This window comes from Mesocricetus auratus, unplaced genomic scaffold (genome assembly GCF_017639785.1).
Source record: "Mesocricetus auratus isolate SY011 unplaced genomic scaffold, BCM_Maur_2.0 Super-Scaffold_4256, whole genome shotgun sequence".
NCBI classification, from domain to species: Eukaryota; Metazoa; Chordata; class Mammalia; order Rodentia; family Cricetidae; genus Mesocricetus; species Mesocricetus auratus.
The window spans coordinates 15,358,795-15,383,380 of NW_024429182.1; the positions used below are offsets into that span (position 1 = coordinate 15,358,795).

Consider the following 24,586-nt stretch of genomic DNA (forward strand, 5'->3'; position numbering starts at 1 on the left):
GTCTGGCCTCAAACTCAACAGAGATTTGCCTGCTTCTGCCTCCCAAGTGCTGAGATTAAAGGTGTGCTCCATTACTGCCAGGCTATCTTCAATTTGTTTTATAAGATTTGTTTATCTATTATGTATACATTGTTCTGCCTACATGAACTGCAGTCAGTGCTTTTAACCTCTGAGTCATCTCTCCAGCCCCTCCACCTTATTTTTAAGCAGGGTCTCATATCCTTTTTTTAAACAAGGTCTCATTTTGTTATTCAATCATGCTTTGAACTGCTGGGCTTCAGCAATCCTGCCTCTACCTCCCAAACAGCTGGAACTATAGGCATTTTGCCAAGCTATCAAGCCATATTCCAAAATATTCATCAATCTTATGGGTGCGTGCGCGCGCGCGCGTGTGTGTGTGTGTGTGTGTGTGTGTGTGTGAGTGTGAGTGTGAGTGTGTGTGTGTACATAAACATATGGTCTGATGTTCTATTACAAATGGTCTTATGTTCTATTACAAACCAACAAAGTAAAAAGGGGGTATAGAAAGTACATACATTTGCCCAACTTTGACCCTTCGAATATTCAGTCTTTTATATAAATTTATCTGCCAAACTTGGCTCCTTAATTTCTTGTAAAGAAAAAAGCAGTTTTCTGTTATACCTTGGACAATTCAAAAGTTCAATTCTAGCCAGGCATAGTAGTACATGCCTTTAATCTCAGCACTCAGAAGACAAAAGTAGGTAGACATCTATGAGTGCCAAGCTAGCCTGGTCTACACAGTGAATTCCATCACCCAGGGTTACATAGCCAGATACTACATGAAAATAAAAAGTTCATGTCAATTCCAAGTGAAACAAAGTCATCAACTCATTTATCACTCCTCATATGCTGGCTAATGATATATTACTTATTCTGCTATTCCTCAAACAATTAAATACCTGTAGAAAAAAATGAATGTACACATTCCATCAATATAGAAAATAAATCTAGCAATTTTTCATATAATGTATTAAATCTTTTTCCTGACAATAACTCCTAAAATCTCTTTTCTCTCCTCTTCCAAATAAAATCTGAGGTATGAGCATTCTTAAATAGTTTTTTTTTCCTACCTAGGCAGCTATGTCTAAGATGCCTAGGCCAGACAGGTGTTAAGTCATAGTTCCTCCCTGGTTGGCTTCCAGACTCTGTTTAAATGTTCTCTGAAACCTCTAGAGGGTAGATGTACCAAACCTCCTAGCTCAGATTCTGAATTCAAAAAGCTTGAGACAGACTGTACCCTACAGGTGTGTTTGTCCAAGATAAACTATATTTAAATAAACGCCCAACACATTCACTTTCTCCAGGCACCTGCTTCTGCCTCTTATATTCAAGTATGTTAGTTCCTGCTATCCCAGTTAGCTCAGTAAAGAAATATCCCATCCCTAAGAAGTATTCTGTGCAATCCACTGATGCCTTTGGAAACATCTAAGTTTTAATCATAATAGCTTTACATGAAAAGCCAAATTGAAAAACACAATTTTTGCTCATTCTCTTTGACTTGTTTGTTACTCAAAGAAACAAGAAAAGATGGCAGCAAGCTGAACATGGCAACACAAACCTGTAATCCCAGCACTGGGAAGACCACCCCGTGCTGAACAGTAATAGCAAATCAAGAGAGAGGGGGAATAGAGAAAGGTGACAGCAAACTGTTCTCATTCGCTGTCATCCTCTCCATACCTGGTGAGGATCACACGCAATAGAACAGAGACCGCAAGTAGCTTCACAGTGGTCAGAGCCATTGGTCTTGTAACATATTCGGTTCTCCTCACACACTGTGGTTCTCACTCTCTTGCATGCTCTCTCAGTTACTATAGACTCAATGCCTAAGTGCCTAAGGAAAACACCAGGCTCATAGCAGGTATTCAGGAAATATGGCAAGAAGCAATCCAATAACTCAGGAAAAGAAAGAATCCAAATCTCAGAGAATGAAAAAGAAAAGGTTCAGAAGACAAGAATAGTCCCATTGTGTGTATACTGGACTCCCTTGTCTGATAATCAAAACAGTACATAAGTCTAAAAAAGTCTGGAACTAACTCCAAACACACACACACACACACACACACACACACACACACACGGGGAGGGGGTGAGAATGCCCACACAAAACTGAAAAAAAGAAGTCTTCCTCAAGCCTTGCCCTGAAGGCTTTAATGCCATTAAGAGATGGTCCCAGATGGGCATGGTAGCAAACACCTATAATCCCATCTCTTGGGAGGTGGAGGTAAGAGAATTCTGAGTTTGAAGTCAGTCTGAGTTATATAGTAAGACTTTGTCTAAATAAATAAACAAACAAATAAATAAAAACAAGGCTGGGATGTAGCTCACTCAGTGGTAGAGTACTTGCTTACCATGTACAAGGGCATGGGTACAATCCCCAGTACTCCCCCCAGATAAAACCTATAAGAAACTTTTGTTGTGACATTTTTAAAATAATTCTTTCTGCTGTAAATCCAAGATTTTTCTAGCAAAGAATCCCTTTGTACAAATACGTGCACATACATGAACACATACACATATATGGGAGATGTGCTTAAAGACTAAGGAAAAGGGCAGTCTAAATCTGATAAAAATAAACACAAATACCACAAATCACAACTGAATAAAGCTCATTCCATAAAACTATACTAGATAAGGGTACTAAGACTTGCAAAGACTTACCTAGTCTGGCAAAAAATTAACCAAAGATCACAGATCATGTCAGTTAGACTCATTCTTCTCAACTGTCATCTCTCGTTGAATCCAAAACCAAGAGCACTTATCAGGACCCTGATATTTGACCTTCCTTTTCATGCCTCATTCCATGCCACAGATGTTGTACAGGGTCTAGCCATGAGGCTGAACATAACTCTAGTGTTTTGCCAGAGTCCCATAAGATTACTACAAGGGTGAAAGGAAATGTATTATTGGAATCTAAAGCTATGGCAGGGTTTGGGCAGACACAAAGGCCACTTAGGGACAAAAGGGCCACTACCTACTCCCACAGTGGCCCTTTTGCCCCTAAGCCCAGGATACCCCTAGCCCTGCAGGCAACACAGAGTTAACTACCCACCCGTTCTGAGAAGCACAAAGGTACATCACTGCAACATGTCTAACATTTACATTGCCTCTCTCTGCTCATTAAACAGGTTTTGGTTAAATAATGAACAAACTGTATTACAGACTCCGATGAGAATTCCAAAATTATAAATCAACTGGGAAAGCCCAAAGGAGCAGACAGACAGGGAGGGGGGAGAAGGATAATATTGACTAATATAAAGGGCGCAGCTTGACAGTGGATATTCCTGCCACACCTGATCAAACACACTCTGTGGGGGGAGGGGAAAGAGAGCAAGAGAGGGGAGATGGGACAAGACAGCCTGAAATTTGCATCCGGAAAAGATTAAAAGGGATTCTTTGGGGATAGAGAAAATACATAATATATATTACTATAAATGCAAAACTGTACTAAAAGCTAACTCAAATGTCAAAGATTACAGCTTGAATAAATTTAAATATAAAAGCCATGTGCTTCCCTGAGTTAATGAGAGAGACGCAGAAGGACAAAGTGGCTAAGAGGCTGAACAGAACCTTATGCTGCCTTTGCTGGGCAATGGGTCCAAAGCTCCACCATGACTACACCCAAAGTCTTCCCTCCAGAGCTCTGAGGCCTAAGAAATGTGAATTCACTGATTTTGTAGCTTACGTTTGGTTTTTTTAATGAACTATAAAGCTAGCTGCAGTGGTGCACACCCCTCATGCCAGCTACACAGGAGGTTAACAAACGCATCACTCAAGTCCAGAAACTCAAGGCAAGCCCGGGCAGCACAATAAAGCTCCAATTACATTAAAGAAAAACACATTCTGAGCTACAATTCACATACCATAAAATATATCCTTGTAAAGCATATATCTCAGGGTTTCTAATATACTTTCCAAGTTGAACAACCATAAAACATTTTCTTCACTCCCAACGAAACTCCTCAGAGTAACCATACATCTGTTTTAACTCCAGAAGAACCCCTGAAATGATCTAAGAGCCACTGATGACTGAGGAGAACAATCAAGTCCCCCTCACTGATACTTTTCTCGACAAAGTAACAATATACAAATTCTGTACTCTTGATTATAGGAAATGAAGTCATCATAGTTTGTGTAAATACTGACTACAAATATTTTCAAAGATATATATCTGTGAGAATAACTGGTATGAGCTTAGCCAGCCTCACTGGAGACAAGGTTCTTAATTCCTTGTACAGGAAATGTATGTATGCACTTATGTTTGTAAAAGTTCCTCTGCTTACAAAAAGAAAAAAGGAGGAAATTTTTGGGTTAGGATTAGTAGCACATGCCTGTAATGTCAGCACTGAAAGAGTTACATGTGTTCTTGGACCAATGTGAGTACTGGAAGAACTCATGTTAATCACTGAGCTTACATTGATTTTTCTAACTAGTTCTTTTTGGTTTGTTTGTTTGCCACTAGGGATGGAACCCAAGTAAACTACCATTGAGCTGTATTACTGATCCATGTGTATTTTTTTGTTTTGAGACAGGGTCTCAGTAAGTTGCCCATAGCCTAGACAAGTCTCAAACTTTCAATCTTCCTGCCTGAGGCTCCTCTATTAAGATTACAAGTCTGTACTACTCTATCTAGGTTGTATGTTTGCTTGCTTGTTTGTTTAAGACAGGATATCTCTTGTGTAGCCCACTCTCCTGGAAGTCAATGTACACAGAAAGTACCTTGTCCAGTGAATGTGAGGACCATAAAGGAAGAAAGTCTCATACCTATGTGGTGTTATTTACTATGTGGCCCACATCTGCCTCAAATTCATGGCACTCCTTCTGTCTCATCCTGAGTGCTTGGATTACAGGTGTAAGCCAACATACTTGGCTCATAAACTAAAATTTTAAAAACGTTTTAATTAAATGAACTTTGTTCCTTTATAGATAACTTCAGTGCATGTTTGGGAAATTAAGGAATGTTCTCCAAACTTTCTCGTGTGTTTCTCATAAAATGATGAACTTTTTCATTTACTGTTTATTTAATTTGCTGAAGTCTAAATACTGTTCAGTTATGGTCTGAGATATCCCACTACCAAACAGCATTCCAAGGTTACACTCCAAGAGCCCTTTAGAAACAACATAGGAACACAGTTCTGAGGCATTCCCTTTTAGTCTATACTGCCTTAAGAAAACAAAAGGATAAATAAAAATAAATAACAATAACAGAAACCACACAGGTATTGACTTTTTTCTTCCATTACTCTCTTCTCCCACACACAATAAAAGGTACTTTGTATATATAGTCCCCTCTAATTAAATGTACCCAAACAATGTTCAACATGGGAAAGAGTACAAAAGCAGGTATCAAAAGTCTAAAGTTTACTCCATTCCACTTGTAAGAATTAGCTAACCACCTTAAGTGCAATGCTTGGCTTTCGGTTTTCATTTGAGATAGGGTCTCATGTGCCTCAGGCTGGCCTAGAACTGGTGGATAGCAATGGATGACACTGAATTTCTGAGCCTCAGAGCCTCCTCCCAAGACCTGAGATCACAGACAAGGCAAATGCCAGCACACCCAGTTCTATGGGTGTTAGGGATTGAATCTAGGCCTTATTCATGGGAGATAACCACCCTACAAACTGACCTACATCACCAGGCCTTCAGGTAAGTAAGTCACTTTAAACCTCGAGGCATCAATTTCTTTCATAAAAAGGGGATGTTATGCATGCCTCTTTCACACATTTCTGTAAAAGTTAACAAGGAAAATAAATATGGAAGTGACTTAGAAAATTCCAAATATGAATACTGTAAAAAGTTAATTTGATTAGGAAAATAAAAGGACAAAGGATTCTGAGAACATAGGAAGACTGAAAGCAGTGAAATAGAAATTGGCAAGCTTTATCCATGAGGCAAATCTGACCTGCACACTTCTTAAAAAGGAAAATGCATACTCCTCATGGACATCTTACTATGACTAGTGAGCTCCATGGGCAGAGCTGAGAGCCACACAGCTGCATACAGCCTACAAAGCCTGAAGTACTCACAGACGGTCTTTTATTTTCATTTACTTGCCTTATACGATCCTTTATATGAAAATTTTGTCTATCCCTGCAGTAAACCAAATACATGTATTTCTTACTAGGCCAAACAAGTCTGTCTACATGTGGACCTTACCTGTTGCGCTGTTTAAGACCTCCTTTAGATGACTGAAACTGTGCAGCAGAGGATCCCGTTCTTCATCCTAGAGAATCACAGGTCAAGAAAAAATGACTAGTCCAAAATAGGACAAAGAAAATGCAAGATCAAAACTTTTTCTCTGAATCCAACCAGAAAAGTCAGTATGTTTTCCTTCTGAGGAAAAGAAACTTAGCCATGGATCCTCACTCTCCTATTCAGAGACACTGCGATCTTACCTACGTTCTTCAATGCTAACCTATAGCCCAGTTCCTTTTATTCTTTTTGACATTTTCACCACATTTTATTTATTTTGTGTGCATGTGCATGCCGTGCTCCACATGTGATGGTGAGAGGACACTTGTGGATTTGGTTCTCTCCTTCCACCGTGTGGTCCTGGGGATCAAACTCTAGTCATCAGGCCTGCTGGCAGGCGCCTGCCCACTGAGCCATCTCACTGCCCACTCAGCCCATTCGGGAGTCACATATCAAGGAGGCGGGGAAGTGTCCTGAAAGTTTGGCAACAGCAAAATATTCCTGAATACAGATTGACCAAAATTTAATTCAAACCAAAGTGAATCCAAGGTGTTTCGGGCAGTATGCCCCATGATGCATTTCCTTACTTCTCTGCTGGCAGTCATTGTGCTAATCACACAACATGCACTTTGCCACACCTGGCATCACACTGAGCATGCCTGAAACACATCAGCTCAGATTTCAAACTGGTGTGGTATGAGTGGCAGTACTTCTGCTGTTTTCTGCTCCTCTAGAAATAATGCAAGTTTAGAAAAAAGATTTCAAAACTTTTCAACTGTCATTCCTCAGCATGTAAGTATCAAATTAGTACATCTTTGTACTGTGTTATGTTAGAACGTTTGGTTTTAAAAATTACTGTTTGTGCACTGACAAGGGTCATTAAAAAAATCGGGGCTGGAGAGATGGCTCAGAGGTTAAGAGCACTGATTGCTCTTTCAGGGGTCCTGAGTTCAATTCCCAGCAACCACATGGTGGCTCACAACCATCTACAATTCAATCTGGTGCCCTATTCTGGCATGTAGGCAGAACACTGTATATGTGATAAACAAATTTAAAAAAATAAAAATAAAATCATGAAATGATTCTTTGAAAAAAGACCACAAAAGAATTTCTAACAATTTCTGAAATGTTCCTAAATATACTCCTGCCATTTTGTACTACATATTATGTAAAACAGCTTTGTCGGCATTAAAAAATATAAATTCAGCTGGGCAGTGGTGGCGCACGCCTTTAATCCCAGCACTCAGGAGACAGAGGCAGGTAGATCTCTGTGACTTCGAGGTCAGTCTGGTCTAGAGAGAGAGCTATAGGACAGTCAAGGCTTCACAGAGAAACCCTATCATGAAAAACAAAAAGACAAAAATTATAAAATCAAATCAAATAGCTATCAACTCTGAAAACAAGGACAATGTTCTACACACTGCAGTACTCAGTCATGACTTTATGGAAGTAGAAGTACAAGAACCTCATTAGTATGTAAATTGCTTTCATCTTTAATAAATGGCAAGACTGTATGTATATCGAAGAATTTTTAAAACATTTATTGTGTGTGCATATGTACAGGCACACACACGCCTGACTTAAGAGTGAAAGTTCAAGGACAGCGTGTAGGAGTGGTTTTTCTCCTTCCTCTATGTTCTGGGGATCCAGCGTAGCGCGTCAGGCTTGGCGGCGAGCATCTCTACCCTCTAAGTCATCTCAGTGATTCACAGAGTGATTTTTAAAGACCTTTTTGTTTGTTTGTTTGGTTTGGTTTTTTGAGACAGGGATTCTCTGTGTAACAGCCCTAACTGTCGTGAAACTAGCCCTGTAGACCAGGCTGGCCTCAAACTCACAGAGATCCACCTGCCTCTGCCAGTCATGTGCTGGGATTAAAGGTATGAGCCACCACTGCCTGGTTAAATAAATTTCTTTATGATTTATTATCAGTAAATGTTTTATTTGTAAGCCTAGTTTACATATCTAGACACCCCAGGGTGTTTTTAAATTTCTCAAACAAAAAGGAAACAAAAGTGAAAAAAGGGGCTGACATCATTTATGTAAGTGTGTATGTATAGGAACCCACATGTCTCTACTTTTATTTCATATATACACATGATACAGGTATATATTAAAACTTTCTTACTTGGCAAGAATAAATTTGTTGGGAGATGTCATTTTGTAAAAATGTGTCTGATTGGTTTGAATAAAGCACTGATTGGTTTGAATAAAGCACTGTTGGCCAACAGGGAAGCAAGATAGGTGGGACTAGGAGTCGAGGAGGATTCTGAGAAAGAGAAGCAGAGGGAGACACCATGTAGCCACCAGAGGAGTAAGAGGTCTGGACCCTTTTCTCCAGTAAGAGAAATACTTAGTATGTTTGGAATGTTCTCATGTTTATTCAAAAATACTGATTGGGGGGCTAAAGAGACAACTTAGCAAGTAAAATACTAGTTAGAAAGCACTAAACTTGTTTTTGTAATTGTGCCAAATTTTGCTCACACAATTCTACAAATACACATACATACATTTATATACATATACATATGCACACAACATTAACAACAAGCAGCTAACTTTAAAACTATATGTGAGGAGGCACAGTAAGGAAACTGTCAATATGACCATTCCATGAGGTTTTTATTATGGATAAGAGAGAGAAGAGTCCAGAGCAGTCAGAAAAGAGAAACAGCCTAGACATGGCCAGGGCTAGGGTAGCTGGAGAATGGGACAGAACAGTGGAGACAGCAAGAGAGAACAACAGAGCTCGAGAGCAGGGAGCGGACACATCATGTGGACTATAGGGAGGAACAGCAGTTGGCAGGAGGGTTCCTTTTGGAACAACGACAAAACCATTTCACAAGTGAAGAATACTGGCTTTTATCTACGAGTCAGAAATCCTTCTACAGGTCAGTTTAAGCCCATTTATGGATATAAGGACTTCCTGAGACCTAACAGTAAAAAACGAACTTTCTTATTCATCTGATTGGCAAGAGATGACCTGCTCTGTATGTGGAAGCTTGCAGACTACACTGCCCAAATTATCACCCAGCCATACTCTATGTATCATCAATAACTAATTTGAATGAATTTGATAACTAATTATAACCCTAGGAAATTAGAAGTCTTTCTGATGTTTCTAGGCAAATATCAACTTACTTTATAAAAGGGACTAGAGAGACAGTACAGCAGCTGAGTTTAATTCCCAGAACCCACACGCCTAGCCACTTATAACCACCTGTAACTCCAGCTCTAGAAGAGTTGACACCTTCTGGGATTGTGCAGGCATGTGCTCTCCCTCTCTCCCTCTCCCTCCCTCCTCCTCCCTCCCTCCCTCCCTCCCTCCCTCCCTCCTCCTCCCTCCCTCCCTCCCTCTCTCTCTCTCTCTCTCTCTCTCTCCCTCCCTCCCTCCCTCTCGAAGAATAGACACCTTCTGGGATTGTGCAGGCATGTGCTCTCCCTCTCCCTCTCCCCCTCCCTCTCCCTCTCCCTCTCTCTCTCTCTCTCTCTCTCTCTCTCTCTCACACACACACACACACACACACACACACGTGCGCACACACATATACATAAATAAAAAACAGATTAATAAATATGTGGCAATATTGAAAAGATGGCTCAGCAGTTAAGAGCACTCGCTGCTCTTCCAGAGGACCCAGGTTCAATTTCCAGTATCCACATGACAGCTCACAATGATCTTAATCCCAGGGTTGTGGGTTCATGCCCCACACTAGGCGCCAATATGTAACACAATAAATAAAAGACCAAGTAACAGATACTGGGGTTCAAGCTTTAAGCTGAAGATCAGAGAAGCAGCCAAGCCAGGAGATCTTACCTCTACCCAGCTGAAATGGCAATCCTGTACCCATGAATCCTCAGAGACAAAGGGCTCTGAATTTCTGTCTCCTCCTTTTATTTCTTTCTCCACCCAGTCATATCACTCCTGTATCCCCTAGTGCTGGGATTGAAGGTGTGTGATCCAAAGTGCTGGGATCAAAGGCATGAACTCTGTTACTTTTCACTCTGGCCTTGAATCCAGAGAGATTCTTTTTCTGGTCTCCTGAGTCCTGGGATTAAAGGTGTGTGCCACCACTGCCTAATTTCTATAGCTAACAGAGTGACTGGCTTTGCAAACTGATCTTTAGTGGCTTTATTAGATCATAAACAATACATCACCACAGTTCTTGGGGACCTGGCACTCTCTCAGAGAAATACATGCAGACAAAACACGAATGCATATTAAGTAAAAACGATAAATCATTACAAAAATTTTTAAATGAAGTAAACACGTAACCCACTAAGCTATCTTACCAGCCATTGGTTTTATGGTTATTTTTTTTCCTTCTTCATTTTCATTTGGATGTGTGTTCACAGACATGTGGAGGCCTGAGGTTAATACTGGGCATCTACCTCCATCACTTTTCCACCTTATCCTCAGAGGCAGAGCTCTCAATCAACCCCAGAACTCACTGATATAGCCACTCTCACTAGCTGGCTTGCTCCAAGTATCCCTGTCTCTGCCTTCCAAGGCTTGAATTACAGGCCTTACTCACTCAGCCACTTCACCAGCTCTGGATAGCCACTAATCCTTTATATGGGTTTTGGGATCCAAACTCTAGGCCTCTTGCTCTGCTGAACCATCTCCTTAGCCCCTGCCCTTTTAAGATTTATTTTTATTCATGTGTAGGTGTGTATGTCTACATGAGTATATAGTATATGTATGCAGGTACCCACGGAGGCGAGAAGAGGATACTAGAACTGGAGATAAAGTTGTGAGTTGGTTACATGAGTGCTGTGAACCAAACTTGGTCCACTGGAAGATTAGCAAGTATTCTTAGCTGCTGAACCATTTCTCCAGCCCCCAGTCCTGCCCTACCCCCATTTTTTTTTTTTTTGAGACAGGGTCTCAGGTAGCCCAGGTTATTTTTGAACTCGGTATGTAACTAAAGGTAGCCTTGAACTTATGATCCTTTTTCATCTGCCCCCGCAAGTGCTAGGATTATAGGAATACGCCACCACACCCTACCAGCTCCTGTTCTGCTTTCATGTCTCATGCAGTCTATTGTTCTTTTCTTCTTCTTCCTTCCATGAGAACCCATTCCTTCCCTTTTACATCCCCTTCTTTCATCACACAGACACACACACACACACATAGACACACACACACACACACATACACACATACACACAGACACACATACACACTCACACACACAGACACACACACATATACACTCACACACAGACACACATACACACACACATACACACTCACACACACAGACACACATACACACACATACACACTCACACACAGACACACACACACACACACTCACACACAGACACACTTAGTTGACTGTTGCTTTAATCAAAGATGAGATCCCTACAGTAACTCAGTGACCAGACTGTCTACCCATTCCCCACTTACCAGTGGTATATGGGTGCTCCATCGAGCATTTCGTTTGATGGCGCCAACAACAATGTTAATTTCTCCTTGAATGATGTAAATATTCTTATCCACCATCCTGACAAACCTACAAGAACAGTTGAAGAGAAAAGACTGGTTAGCATTTTTTCTCTTTAGGGTTTTTTATTTGTTTAATTGGGATTTTAGGGGTAGTTGTTTTTTTAATTTTTGGTTTTGTTTTGAGACAGGGTTTCTCGGTGTAATCCTGGCTGTCCTAGATCTCAATCTGGAGACCAGGCTGGCTTGAACTTACAGATTTGCCTGCCTTTGCCTCCCAAGTGCTGGAATTAAAGGCACGAGCCACAACAGCTGACTTTCCCCTTTCCTTTTCTGCATGTGAATGTTTGGCCTTCTTGTACTTCTGTGCACCGTGTGCATACCCAGTACCAGCATAGACCAAAAGAGGTGTCAAATTCCCTAGGACTGCAGTTGCAAATGGTTATGAGCTACCATGCAGGTGCTGGGAATTGAACCTGGGTCCTCTACAAGTGTAACAGTTCTCTTAACCACTGAGCAATCTTTTCAGCCCCAAGATAGGGGATTATTTAAATAGCTAGCCATGTATGGTGGTACATACCTGTAACCTGTAACCCATCTACTAGAAAGACTGAGGCAGAGGCATTGAAATTGCAAGGCCTGGCTAGGCAACTTATCAAGACCTTATCTCAAAATAAAAATAGTAAAAAGGAGTGGGAATGTAGCTTAGTGATAGAACACTTGCCTATCGCTCATGAAGAACTTGGTTCGAAACCCAGTATTACCAATTAACTAATTAATTAGGTCACCTAAAGCATACTCAAGATTAGTCTAATAATGTGAGAAATGTCATTTGACTTTCCACCTATAATACTAAGATTAAATCTATCTTAAGTTATGGATCTAACTACCTACTGCCCTAAGTCTCTGAAAGTCCCAAGTAGCTCAAGATACAACTCCAAATCAACAATGCAGCTGAGTGTGATGGTGCGCATCTTTAATCCCAACACTCTGGAAACAGAAGAAGGTGGGTCTCTGCATGTTCAAAGCCAGCCCAGTCCTTATAGTGAATTAATTCCAGGCCACTCTGGGGTACATGTGACATTGTTTCAAAAAATCAAAATACTACAACTCTTTCTTGTTTTGTGTTTTGTTTGTTTGTTTGCTTGCTTGTTTGCTCACTTGTTTGCTTGTTTTAAGACAGTCTCACTATGTAGACCAGGCTTAAAGTCACAGAAATTTGATTGCCTCAGTCTCCTGAGTGCAGGGATTAAAGGTGAATGCCACAAAAGAACAAAAATTTCCTTAAAATAAGTTAAAGAAATAAAAGAATGAAGATTGATAAAAAACAGTTTTATTCCACTGTGGTGGTGTATGCCTTTAATCCCAGCATATGAGAGACTAAGTCAGGCAGATCTCTGTGAGTTCAAGGCCAGTGTTAAGCTACACAGCAAACTTCAGGCCAGCCAAGGCTAAATAGTGAGTCCTTGTCTCAGAGAGAAAAAAAAAAGGCTTAGCTTTGGAATCAGTTAAATATCAACTTAAATACTACATCCATTCTGCCAAGTCAGCTCCAGGAAACTGGCATGATCTCCGAGAAGTTCTAAACCCTCACATCCACTTACTTATTGCAGGAAACGTCCACAAGAAGGCTACAATAGATGTTTTGCCGAGCTAATGTTCTATGAATCTCTGAAACAAAGCTGAAAGCTAATTGAGTATTGTAACTGCTCCCAAAGGAACTACTATAGGATTGCCTCTGCTGCCCTGAATACTACTTAGAAAAGATATTTATTTCTTTCCCCCAGGAAATACTGAAAAATAGAATTTCTTCTTGGAAGACTAGGGATGCAGTTTAGCTGGTTGAGCATGCACTTGCCTGGCATGTACAAAGCTCCAGGTCCAACCCACCACCACTTACATAAACCAGGCACTTTGTGAACACCTGTAATCTAAAATCTAAGCACATGGTAGAAGCAGAAAGCCCAGGAAACAGAAGTCATTTTTCATAACATAGCAAACTGAAAACCAACCTGGGTTCATAAGACTCTTTCCCAAAAAATACTTTTTTTCTTGGCATAAAGTACATCCTAGGAATATGTAATAACAAATTTGCCACTTCCCACTATAAAAAGTCCTCAGAGTCTGGTATGATGCGAGTTCAAATAACACTGGTATTCATGAGTGAGTTTGAAACCAGCTTTATCTGTGATGTGAGTCCCTGTCTCAAAAACAAAAACAAAACAAAACAAAAAAAAAAAAACAGGAAAGAGTTCAAAACAATTGCAAATTAAAAAAAAGTATTGTGGTATATGACTTTCTACCACTGTTTATGTAAAAAATGCAAAACACACTACATTTTTATTTTTTTAATGTGATATTTAATACACAAAAAGGTATGATTCTATAACAACCAGCGTCCAGACTAGTGATGTACGGGAAGACTGAGTACTTCCTAATCCTGTCTTCCTTGCTTCTGCCCATGACTCCTACTATTGTTTTTTTGTTTTGTTTTGTTTTTTGTTTTTTTTTTTTGGTTTTTCAAGACAGGGTTTCTCTGTGGCTTTGGAGGCTGTCCTGCAACTCCTCTATAGACCAGGCTGGCCTCGAACTCACAGAGATCCGCCTGCCTCTGCCTCCCCAGTGCTGGGAATAAAGGCGTGCGCCACCAACGCCTGGCAACTCCTACTATTGTAAAACTGACATTTATTAACTTTTTTTTTTCTGAGACAGGGTCTCTCTGTATTGCTTTGGAGCCTGTCCTGACACTCACTCTGTAGACCAGGTTGGCCTCGAACTCACTGAGATCTACCTACCTCTGCCTCCCCAGTGCTGCGATTAAAGTTATGCCACACCAACTCCCAGATTTTTTTAGATTAGAGAGAGAGAGAGAGAGAGAGAGAGAGAGAGAGAGAGAGAGAGAACCAGATATCCATATAATGAAGAATGAAACTAGAACCCTGTCTCTCATCTTCCAAAAAAAAAAAAAAAAAAACTTCAAACAGATCAAAGCCTCAAACTCTGAAACTGTTAGAGAAAAAACACTTTAGGATAAGCAGGAACTTCCAATGAGACTCTAGTCACTCAAGAAACAAGGCCAACAATTGATAAATGAGACCTCATGAAACTGAAAAACTTCTGAACAGCAAAAGAAACAGCTGAGTAAAAGATACAAGCTACATAATAGAAGAAAATCTTAACTAGCTATACATCTGATAGAGGACTAACATCTAAAATATATGAGGAATAAACAACCCAGAGCCAGGGAGATGTCACAGTCAGAAAAGCAGGAACCTGAGTTCAGAGTCACAGAGCCCAAACAAAGAGCGTGGTAGCAGACATCTGTACCCCAGGGTGGGGGTGGGGTAGGAACAAGAGGGTCCCTGGAATTTGCTGGCCAAGCCAGTCTAACCAAATAGGTGAGCACGTCCAATGAAAGACCCTCATCTCAAAAATTAAGGTGGAGGGAGATGGAAAAAGGCACCTGATATTGACCTTCAGCCTCCAAAGAACACATATTCACATATACATACAGACATGTACAACACACATGTTCACCAAAGAGGAGGAAAAAAAGGTTTCAAACAATCCTATCAATAAACAGGCTAGTAAAATGAACACAGTTCTCTGCTGGGCGCAGAGGCAGAAGATCTCTGAGTTAGAGGCCAGCCAGATCTACAGAGTGAGTTCCAAGACGGTCAGGGGAAAAAAATTATTCCTTATATTCCTTACATATTGCTGGTGGAATGTAAACTAGTCCAGCCACTTGGAAGTCAATATGGAGGCTCTGAAAACACTAAAAAGTGGTCATTCATATGACCTGCTGTATCACTCCTGAGTATCTAACCCTAAGGAGTACTTCAAGACAACATAACACAGAGATACTGGAATATCAATGTTTACTACAGTCCTCCTCTCAATAGATGCAATATGGAGCCAACCTAGGTGACTGACAACAGAGGAAAGGAGGAGGAAAACGTGGTCTATAAACATACACACTGGGATTTTCTCAGTCATAAAGAACAGAGTAGTATTATCCGCAGGATTTTATATCCTACTGGAGATCATCACACTAACTAAATTAAGCCAATCTCAGGAAGACATAAAACCATGTATGTGCACATTAAAGTAGCAGCAATACTGTCTGGGGGACAACAGGGACCAATGGGAAGAAAAAAGCAACAAGAAAGGGGACAGCAAGTGGATATGTGGGCAGATATGTTCAATAAACAATACACAAGTACATCTTTTTAAATATTTTTTAAATGATACTACTAAAGCCAGGTATGGTAGTGCACATCTGTAATTCCACCAATCAAGACATAAAGCAGAAGCAGGAGAATCCTTAAGTCAGTCTAGGCTACATGGTGAAACCCTGTCTCACAAAAACAAAAGGAAGGGCACAGGAGAGAGAATGGCTGCTCTTCCAGGGGACCTGGCTTCAATTCCCAGCATTCACATGGTGACTGACAACCATCCATGAGAGCTAGCACCCTCTTCTGGCATCTGTGGGCACTGCACACATGTGGTACGCAGGCATGAATGCAGGCAAACACATAAAAATTTTCAAAGGATTCGTCCCAGAGATGGCTCAATGGGTAAAGCACTTGCTACCAAGCCTGAAAAGTATGATCCCCAAGACCCACTAACCAAAATAAATAAATGTAATTTGTTCTCATTAGAGAGGACTCTAGGGAGATGTCTAAGTACTTAAAGACTTGCCAAGCAAGTGTGAGGAGCAGAGTTCAGATCCCCTGAATTCATATAAATGCCAAGTGGGCATAGTAGCCTATCTGTTGTAATTCCAGCTTCAGAAGACAGAAACAGAATCCTTGGAGCAAGCTGGCTAGCAAGACTATAGGCAAACTCTAGAAGTGAACAAGCGACCCTGCCTTAGTGACAAGATGGAAGATTGGGGATAATTATGGACATCAACCTTGGGATTCCAAATACACACATGTGCACATACATAAACATGCAAAAATGTACACACACACCATATACACATGAAAATGTAAAAAGTTGGCAAGAAATAAGAGTAGGACAAGCATTTTACAAAGTAGAAAATACAAATAACAAATTAATACAAAAAAATTATTAAGCCAGGCAATGGTGGGCACACTTTTTGTCCCAAAACTCAGGAGGCAGAGGCAAGAGGGACATCAGGGGTTCAAGGTCAGCTTGGGCCACATACTGAGTTATAAACCACACTAGACTAACTAAAGAATACAATACTATCTCAAAAACACAATAAATCTGACAATACCTTAGTAAACACCAAATGGTTAGAGAATATCTAAACTGATACAATCTGTTTGAATAACGATTCAGGATCATCAAGCAAGTTAAAGAACCTTATATCCTTTATTTCAACAATTCCACTTTTAGGTCTAGATCTCAGAGAAATAAAAAAAATTCTGTCAAGGAGTAGGTGTGGAGAGACTAGCAGGGCAGAGCATGGGTAAATGCAAATTCTCTTTTGGTTATGGTCTGGGTTGTTTTGGTTGGTTGATTGATTGGCTGGCTGGTTGTTTTGCTTGTTTTTGATGAGGACCTTGCTATATAACCCAGGTGACCTGGAGCTCAAGTCTCTTATGTGACAGGACTCATAGGCATGCCAACACACCAAGCCCAGTCTTCTTTTTTGAGGCAGGGTTTCCTCCCTCTTTGCCTTTGCAAAAGCTACTCCCTTCTTTTCAGAATGTTTTCTCCTTTTGTCCTTTTTATAAACTCTTCCTCAATTCACATTAAAATTCAAAAGTCAGGGGGCTGGAGAGATGGCTCAGTGGTCAAGAATACAAGCTGGTCTTCCAGAGGTTCTGAGTTCAATTCCCAGCAACCACATGATGGCTCACAACCAACTGTAATAAGATCTGGTGCTCTCTTCTGTTTTGCAGGCAGACATGCAGACAGAACACTGTATACATAATAAATAAATCTTTTTTTAAAAAATTCAATAATCAAGCTGGGCGTGGTGATTCAAGCCTTTAATCCCAGCACTTGGGAGCAGAAGCAGGCTGATCTCTGTGAGCTCAAGGCTAGCCTGGTCTACAAAGAGTTCCAGGACAGCCAAGACTATTGCACAGAGAAACCCTTTCTCAAAAAACAAATGACAAAACAAGTCAATAGTCAAGTTACAATATGATTTCAGTTTTAAGAAGAGTCTTCAGAGTCAAGAAAAACCTGGGTTCCAGTCCTGACTGCTTAGACCTAAAGGCAAGACTTTTTTCTTTTTCTTTTTTGTTTCTTTTTTCCCCTCTCACAACCAGTGTTGGAGACTGAACCGAGGGCTACATGCAGGCTAGATGAAAACTATAACCCTTACCCAAGCCTTTGTCTACAGTTTTCCACAGTAGCTACTATATGTAGTAATCAACAGAAGGATTAAGTGTTCAGGGCTAGCCTGGGCTAAACACAAAAACAAAAAGAACTACAATTCTCCATTGCAAAGTGAAGCCATTTTGCCTTGGGTTTGTTGTGAGGCACCAAGCATGGCACTGAATGTTGTCAACAACCACTAAACACTCTGTGTTTGCTCATGAAGTCTTCCTCAACTAACTGATCCTCCTAGACATATAAGCACATCTGTTTTGTCAGTCCACAACGCTGTGCACACAGCTCTTTTTAAACAAACCTCAACATTGATGACCACCTGTAATCCCAGCAATGGGAGACTAAGGAAGGAAGATCACAAGCTCAAGGCCAGTCTGGGCTGCGAAGTGAGACCTTCTTCTCCCCCAAAACAAACCAGGGGTGGGGGTGGGGTGGTTGGAGATGGCAGTGATTAAGAGCACTTGTTGCTCCTAAGAGGACCTGGGTTTAATTCCCAGCACCCACACTGTGGTTCACCAACGTTTCTAACTCCTGTTTCAGGCACACACATGGCACATGCAAGCAAAACACACTACTGAGCATGGAAGAGAGGGGCACACACAAAAAATTTACTGAACAAGAAAATTAGTAGGAGTAACAGAAAGTCGAACCAGGAAAAAACTGGCACTCTGATGTGACCAGGCACAGCCGGAAAATCCTCTCAAACCTGCTAGTCAGGTGTCCAGTGTACCTTCGCTCTCTCTGCAAGCCATCTCCTCCTTCTGTGGAGATTCTGAGACTATCTCCAGAACCATAAGAAGTGGAAGCCACTGACCTGTCCAGAACAGCCCATCTTAGATATGAAAATTAAACAAAGCTCCTCTCTATCCCTCATCTTCAACCACACAGAACATACAAGGTATAAGGGTGACCGGTGGTGGAGTGGAACAAAGAAAATCAGCTTGAGTGATGGTGCATCGGGAGCAGCAGTGATAGTCCCATGCAGCCTGCCTGTCTTCTCTTTGAACAATCATTATGTACTAAAAAGTAGAAAGGCTAGTCACACTATGCTCAAGTCTCCAAACAGTAGCCACCTGATGAATAAGAAGCAACTGCCTTCTTCAAATTAGTAGCTAAATTTGCATGTTCTATAGAGATTGGATCTGCAGGAAATGAAAGTCATGAAAACAATCAAGCTAGGCACAGTAGTAGCACATGCCTTTAATCCCAGCACTTGGGAGGCAGTTGGATCTCTGTGAGTTCGAGGCCAGCCTGGTCTACAGAACGAGTTCCAGGATAGGCTCCAACTACACAGAGAAACCCTGTCTTGGAAAAATAAAATTAGGGATGGGCATGCATATTACAGGTTCTGTTACTTTCTATGAACTTTCCACCTGACTTACTTCAGACACTAACATTATCTGCCTGACATACATTCAAATTTATAACCCTTGTTTATAAGATTTGTCCTCAACTAAGCAGTGGTAGTGCAAGCCTTTAATCCCAGCACTTCAGAGGCAGAGGCAGGAGGATCTCTGTGATTTCGAGGCCAGCCTGGTCTATAGAGCAGCCTCCAAAACAATACAGAGAAACCCTGTCACAAAAAAACAAAAAAAAGAAGTTTAAAATTTGAGAATAACTGTAAAGAAAATTTATGTTCATGGAATTATTCCTACATAGAAAAGTACATTCTGCTCCAGATCAAATCCAAAGCCTCCCTCACATGCTAGGTAAATGCTTTATCACTGAGATACATCCATTTTGGAAAAGTCTGCATCTCATAAAAAGCAGTATCCTGTACCATTCCCATACCATTTGCTTTACATCCATACATATCATAAGCACCATTCCTTCTCTTCCTAACACACATGCATACCTACTCTAACACACCCACTTTCAGAAGGGCAGAGAGAAGTAGTAAGAGAAACTTGGTTCAAGGATTGTATCATCCTAGATAATTTGCCTTCCAATACCCAGAGACAGCACTCCACCTTGTTTCTACTGTACGACTGACTGCCAGGGCCTGGCCAAGCCACAAAGCCTAACCACATATTAAGCTAATTCCAGGGATGCATGATATTTTGTGGGGCCTGGCATCTGCTGAAAGGGATTAGGCAGATTCTACTTCTAACTAACTTTGCTACTTTTTTTTTTTTTTTTGGAGACAGGATCTCATTGTGTAGATCAGACTGATCCTAAACTCAAAATGTTCTTCCTTAATCCCAAAAGCATTGAGATTATAAGTGTCTGTCACTACTTTCCAGAAGTATATAGCAGACCTAGTGGTGCAAGCCTGTAAACAAAGCAACCAGGGAAACAGCAGGAGTTCAAGGGCTACAGTGCAAGTTTCCAGGCTAGCCAGGACAACTTAAGAAAGACCATGTCTCAAAATAAACAACTACAGCAAGATATCGCTATGACTCAGTGGTTGACTGCTAGGCTACCTACCATAATATGTAAGACCTGAGGGTCCCATCCCCATTATTGCAAAGCCATGTGTACGCTGAGAAGTCACAAAGCAGATTCTTGCATTTGTATCTCCCACAAGGCCTACACTAGTGCCTAGCACTCCTGAAAGAGAGGCGTCTGAGTCCCTGCACTAAGAGCACTGCCCTGTCTCTCATCTCTAAGGAACTCTACCTTGGATGGGGTGCCACCACTCTATAACAGCAGCACCAAAGGTCATCACTGGGCCATGAGCTACCCTCTCTGGGGTTGTGCCCCGTCACTCACTCTGCTTTCCTGACTCTACCACACGGAGTGACCATCTCTCAGGACTTGTCTGTTTGAGAGTGTCTCGTTTAGCCCAGGCTGGCCTCCAGCTCGAGAAGTAGCAGAAGATGACCTTGAACATCTGACGCTCTTGTTTTACCTCCTGAAACGGCAGGTGTGTGTGCCAACAGGCCCAGTTTGTGAAGGGCTGAGAAATGAACTCAAGACTTCACGCAGGCTAGGCTAGCTCTCAACCAGCTGAGCTACAGCTTCAGCTCTTTTCATGTTTTAACCTATTAAAAATAAACAGACCACCAGCGCCAAACTTCTTCAGTATTCAAATCCTCTCAGCTCTCAACCAAACGTATCACAACAGAGTGGCTTCCTCGTGGTTAAACCTTAGTCACAGCGTGTAAATGCCTCCCCAAAACACACACCAAAAGAAAAGTGTTTACAGCCGGGTGGTAGTGGCACATGCATTTACCTCCAGCACGCGGGAGGCAGAAACAGGCAGATCTTTGTGAGTTCAAGGCCAGCCTGGTCTACACAGAGAGTTCCAGGGCAGTCAGAGACCCTGTCTCAAAACAAACAACAAACAAACAAAAAATGGTGCTTACATACAGACCCACGGTAACAGCTGGGCTGTCCCGTTTAAGAAAAATCTTAACAGGCAGTTCCCCAGGCTGCTGGCCTCAACTCTTCTACGCATTCAAACTACCTAATCCAGACTGCACTGGCTTGTCTTTCAGAATTCATGGAGCACTTCTTTAGGACTAATTACCCAGAAGTGACAGTTTACAGAATTCGGAAAGATTCACCATCTAAAAGCCTGAAAACCCATCCTTAGCTTTGCACTCAGTTTTTAGAGCGGCATTCTTCCGAGTGCAGAAAGCTCTGAAAAGGAAGAGTTGGGGGCTAGATGGAGCCTGGAAAGCCAGAGATTATTCCGGCACCCACAGCGCCACAGGTGGGGCTGAAAACACCCCTTTGGGAGCAAGAGCCTGACCTTTGGCCCCTGCACACCTCCCAGCTCTCAATCCTTTGCGTTTATTTCTTCCCCCTAAGCCCTTCACCCAGCCCGCTTCGCCCGGCTGAAGGACCCTTCCTCCTTATTCCCTGGGCCATCGCCAGGCGGTCTCCGCGACGCTGGAACTCTAGGAAGAGACTTCGCTGACCTGTCAGCGGATCCAAAATGGCGGGGCCTAGTCCCAGTACCGGCAGCCGCCGCTCATGTCCAGCCTGGCCCCGGAGGCGTCTCCCGGCCGCGTTCCCGGCGCTGGAGGCGAGCGAGAGGAGGGAGGGGGCTTGTTTTCTGGAAGTCGATCCTAACTTCAGGGTGAGACCTCACTCCAGGCCGAGATAACTGGGCCGGGACGCTCGGTGGAGCCGGCTCCCTTCCCTGTCAGCTCACTGACGTGGTAACTAGCCTCAGTCTAGCCCGCTGCCTGGTAACTGAGAGAGTCCGGCCGCGCTCGGCCAATCAGAGTGGGGCACCCCGAAGAGTGGCATTCGAGCTACCCAATCCAAAAAAGGAAATCCGCTCCGGGAGGCGTGTAGTGCCCTAAGAGCCCAGACCGCATTACAAGGGAACGGAGAGTAGGTAGGGGACAGCCAACGGATACGAGGATTCTCTTGACTGACAGTTATAGAAGCCAATAAAAAATGAGAAATTGTGCTGGGCGGTTAGGGAGGTGGGGTTAGACAGTGTTCGGTTGCAGCGCACTGTTTAGCAGTGGCCGCTGGGCATCCTGGGCAGGAAGGCTATGATTTGCTGGAAAAGGGGCGGGGTCCGTTTTGAGAGCTTGAGCGGGCGACCCTACTCCTCTAACTACATCCTATTAAAGTTATCCGGACGCTGCTACTTTAGGGATCACTCCCTTTCCAGGCAGGTCTGAGGCTGCTCCTTCCTAAGCCCGACCCCAGGTAATCTTTCCCAGGTCCTCCTGGCTCCCCCATTTTGGCTTATCATAGGTGGGTGTGCCTGCCTCATTCCAACTCTGCTTTTGCGCTTTCTACTCCATTCCTACCACCCAGAAATAGAAAAAAAAAAAAAAGGAACAGAAATCTTGGATATCTAATTGAAGTATCCTCATTTTTCAGAACTGGCGAAAGTTCTACGGAGGAAAGCTGGCTCAGTGCATAACAGAGAACAACAGATCCAAGTGTGCTAATCCACCTACCCAACCAGTTCAGGGGAGAAAAAAATCTCTAATACGTCTTTTTAAAAAAAATAATAATTTGCTTATTTTATGTGTATGGATGTTTTGCCTACATGTGCAGTGCCTATTTGGAGCTCCTGAAACTACTGTGAGCTGCCATGGGAGTGCTGGGAATTAAACCCTGGTGTTCTGAAGGCACAGGCAATGCTCTTAACCACTGAACCATCTCTCCAGCCCCCCTTGACAGTTCTTATAGCTATCCCACAGGTCTATAACTCTCATTTATTAAGCCCTTTCTATTAAGCCTGAACAAGCCTTAACAAACGATTGGGTGGATGGTGCTTGAGGACCTAATCTCACACTATTCATTAGTCCACATCATTGAGAGGAAAGTGAAAATTTCCTGCTTCCCCTAGCAATGCTGGCAGGTAAGACTAGAGAAACAGCTTAGCAGTTAAGAGCGCTTACTGCTCTCCCAGAAGACCTGGGTTCAGTTCCCAGCATCTACACATCTCATTACCTACTGTTACTCCAGCTCTAGAGGGATCCAACACTTTGGGCACATACTCACACATGTAATTTGTTGTTGCTGTTGAGACAAGGTTTCTCTGTCCTTGAAGTCACCCTGTACACTAGGCTGGCTTCAAACTCAGAGAGATCTATCTGCCTGTCTCTGCCTCCCGAGTGTTGGAGTTTAAGATGTGCACACCCCACAAAACAGATCATTTTTTAAAAGAAATGCTGACAAGCCTCTCCTTTCAGATTATAGAGATTGCTAAGATTAAAAAAGTATCTAGAAGTGGGAATTGTGAAAAGAGGGCAAGAAGGGGTTTTCTGCTTGCAGAAAAATGGTTGAAATTCCCAGTCGATCTGCTGATAGAACCCAACATTGCTGAAAAGCACTGAAAAAGCAACTCTCTCCACTTCCTCCCGTTTATGGACAACTCCAGTCCAGGGAAGTTCCATATCTAAGGTCATAGCACTGTGGTCTTGAAACAGGCATCCAAAGGCATCCATGGATTGGTCCTCTAACTTACAGAACCCATCAGAACTGAAGTCCGACATGAAGAATCACCCCAGTGTCACTGTGGTCTTGATCCAGCTAAGAACCTAAAGGAAATCAGGTGAAGATGACACATCACCAAAGCACCTCACTCTATGGTACTTCTGGCCCTTGTTTCTCTTCGTTTGAAAATTAGGGCGTGGACTTGTGGGCCTGTCTCATGTTGGAGAGGCGACTGGAAAGCCCTGTAAGTGAACTGAAACTCCCTACTCTCCCATTCCTATCTACACATGCCCCAGACGATAGACATCTTAAAAGCATGTGGTGGTGAATTAAAGATGAAGAGATAGACAGACAGACAGATAGACAGACATACAGATAGACAGGCAGATAGATATAAAGATAGATGGATAGATAGATACATAGACAGGCAGGTAGATATAAAGATAGATAAGATAGATGGACAGACATACACATAGACAGGCAGATAGATATAAAAATAGAGATACAACCATCCTTCACAAGCATTACATATCATTTAACAGGTAAAATGCCTTCTTTGTAGATTTCAGTACAGCACTTACTGAGTTTCTGTATGCCTGCACATGGAAGAGTAAAGAAGAAATGGTTCTTGTGCTCCTAAGTTTTATTTTATAGAAGAAAACACATCAGCTGATCCCTTCAATATGGACGATGGAATGACGGGTCATGGGAGCAAGAGGCTACATACACATCAACTTATCTGGCTGTTCAGGGAAGGCTTCT

General features: G+C 42.1%; 1 protein-coding gene across 9 annotated transcripts in view; it reads right to left on the reverse strand.

The window, feature by feature from the left end:
- The window catches only part of Gbf1 (golgi brefeldin A resistant guanine nucleotide exchange factor 1), a 125,858-nt gene extending 103,770 nt beyond the window's left edge, over nucleotides 1-22,088 (reverse strand). For 5 of the 9 annotated variants that reach the window (XM_040743587.1, XM_040743567.1, XM_040743576.1 and 2 more), the window contains exons 1-3: nucleotides 21,835-22,087; nucleotides 11,621-11,726; nucleotides 6,175-6,241 (exon numbers count right to left, since the gene is read on the reverse strand). In XM_040743587.1, the coding sequence (XP_040599521.1) occupies nucleotides 6,175-6,241; nucleotides 11,621-11,716 (163 nt within the window). In that variant the 5' untranslated portion in view covers nucleotides 11,717-11,726; nucleotides 21,835-22,087. Of the gene's footprint in view, nucleotides 1-6,174; nucleotides 6,242-11,620; nucleotides 11,727-21,834 lie in introns of all 9 variants that reach the window. The other 4 variants (XM_040743544.1, XM_040743533.1, XM_040743538.1 and 1 more) reach the window with 1 other exon arrangement.
- Between the last annotated feature and the right edge of the window lie 2,498 nt (nucleotides 22,089-24,586).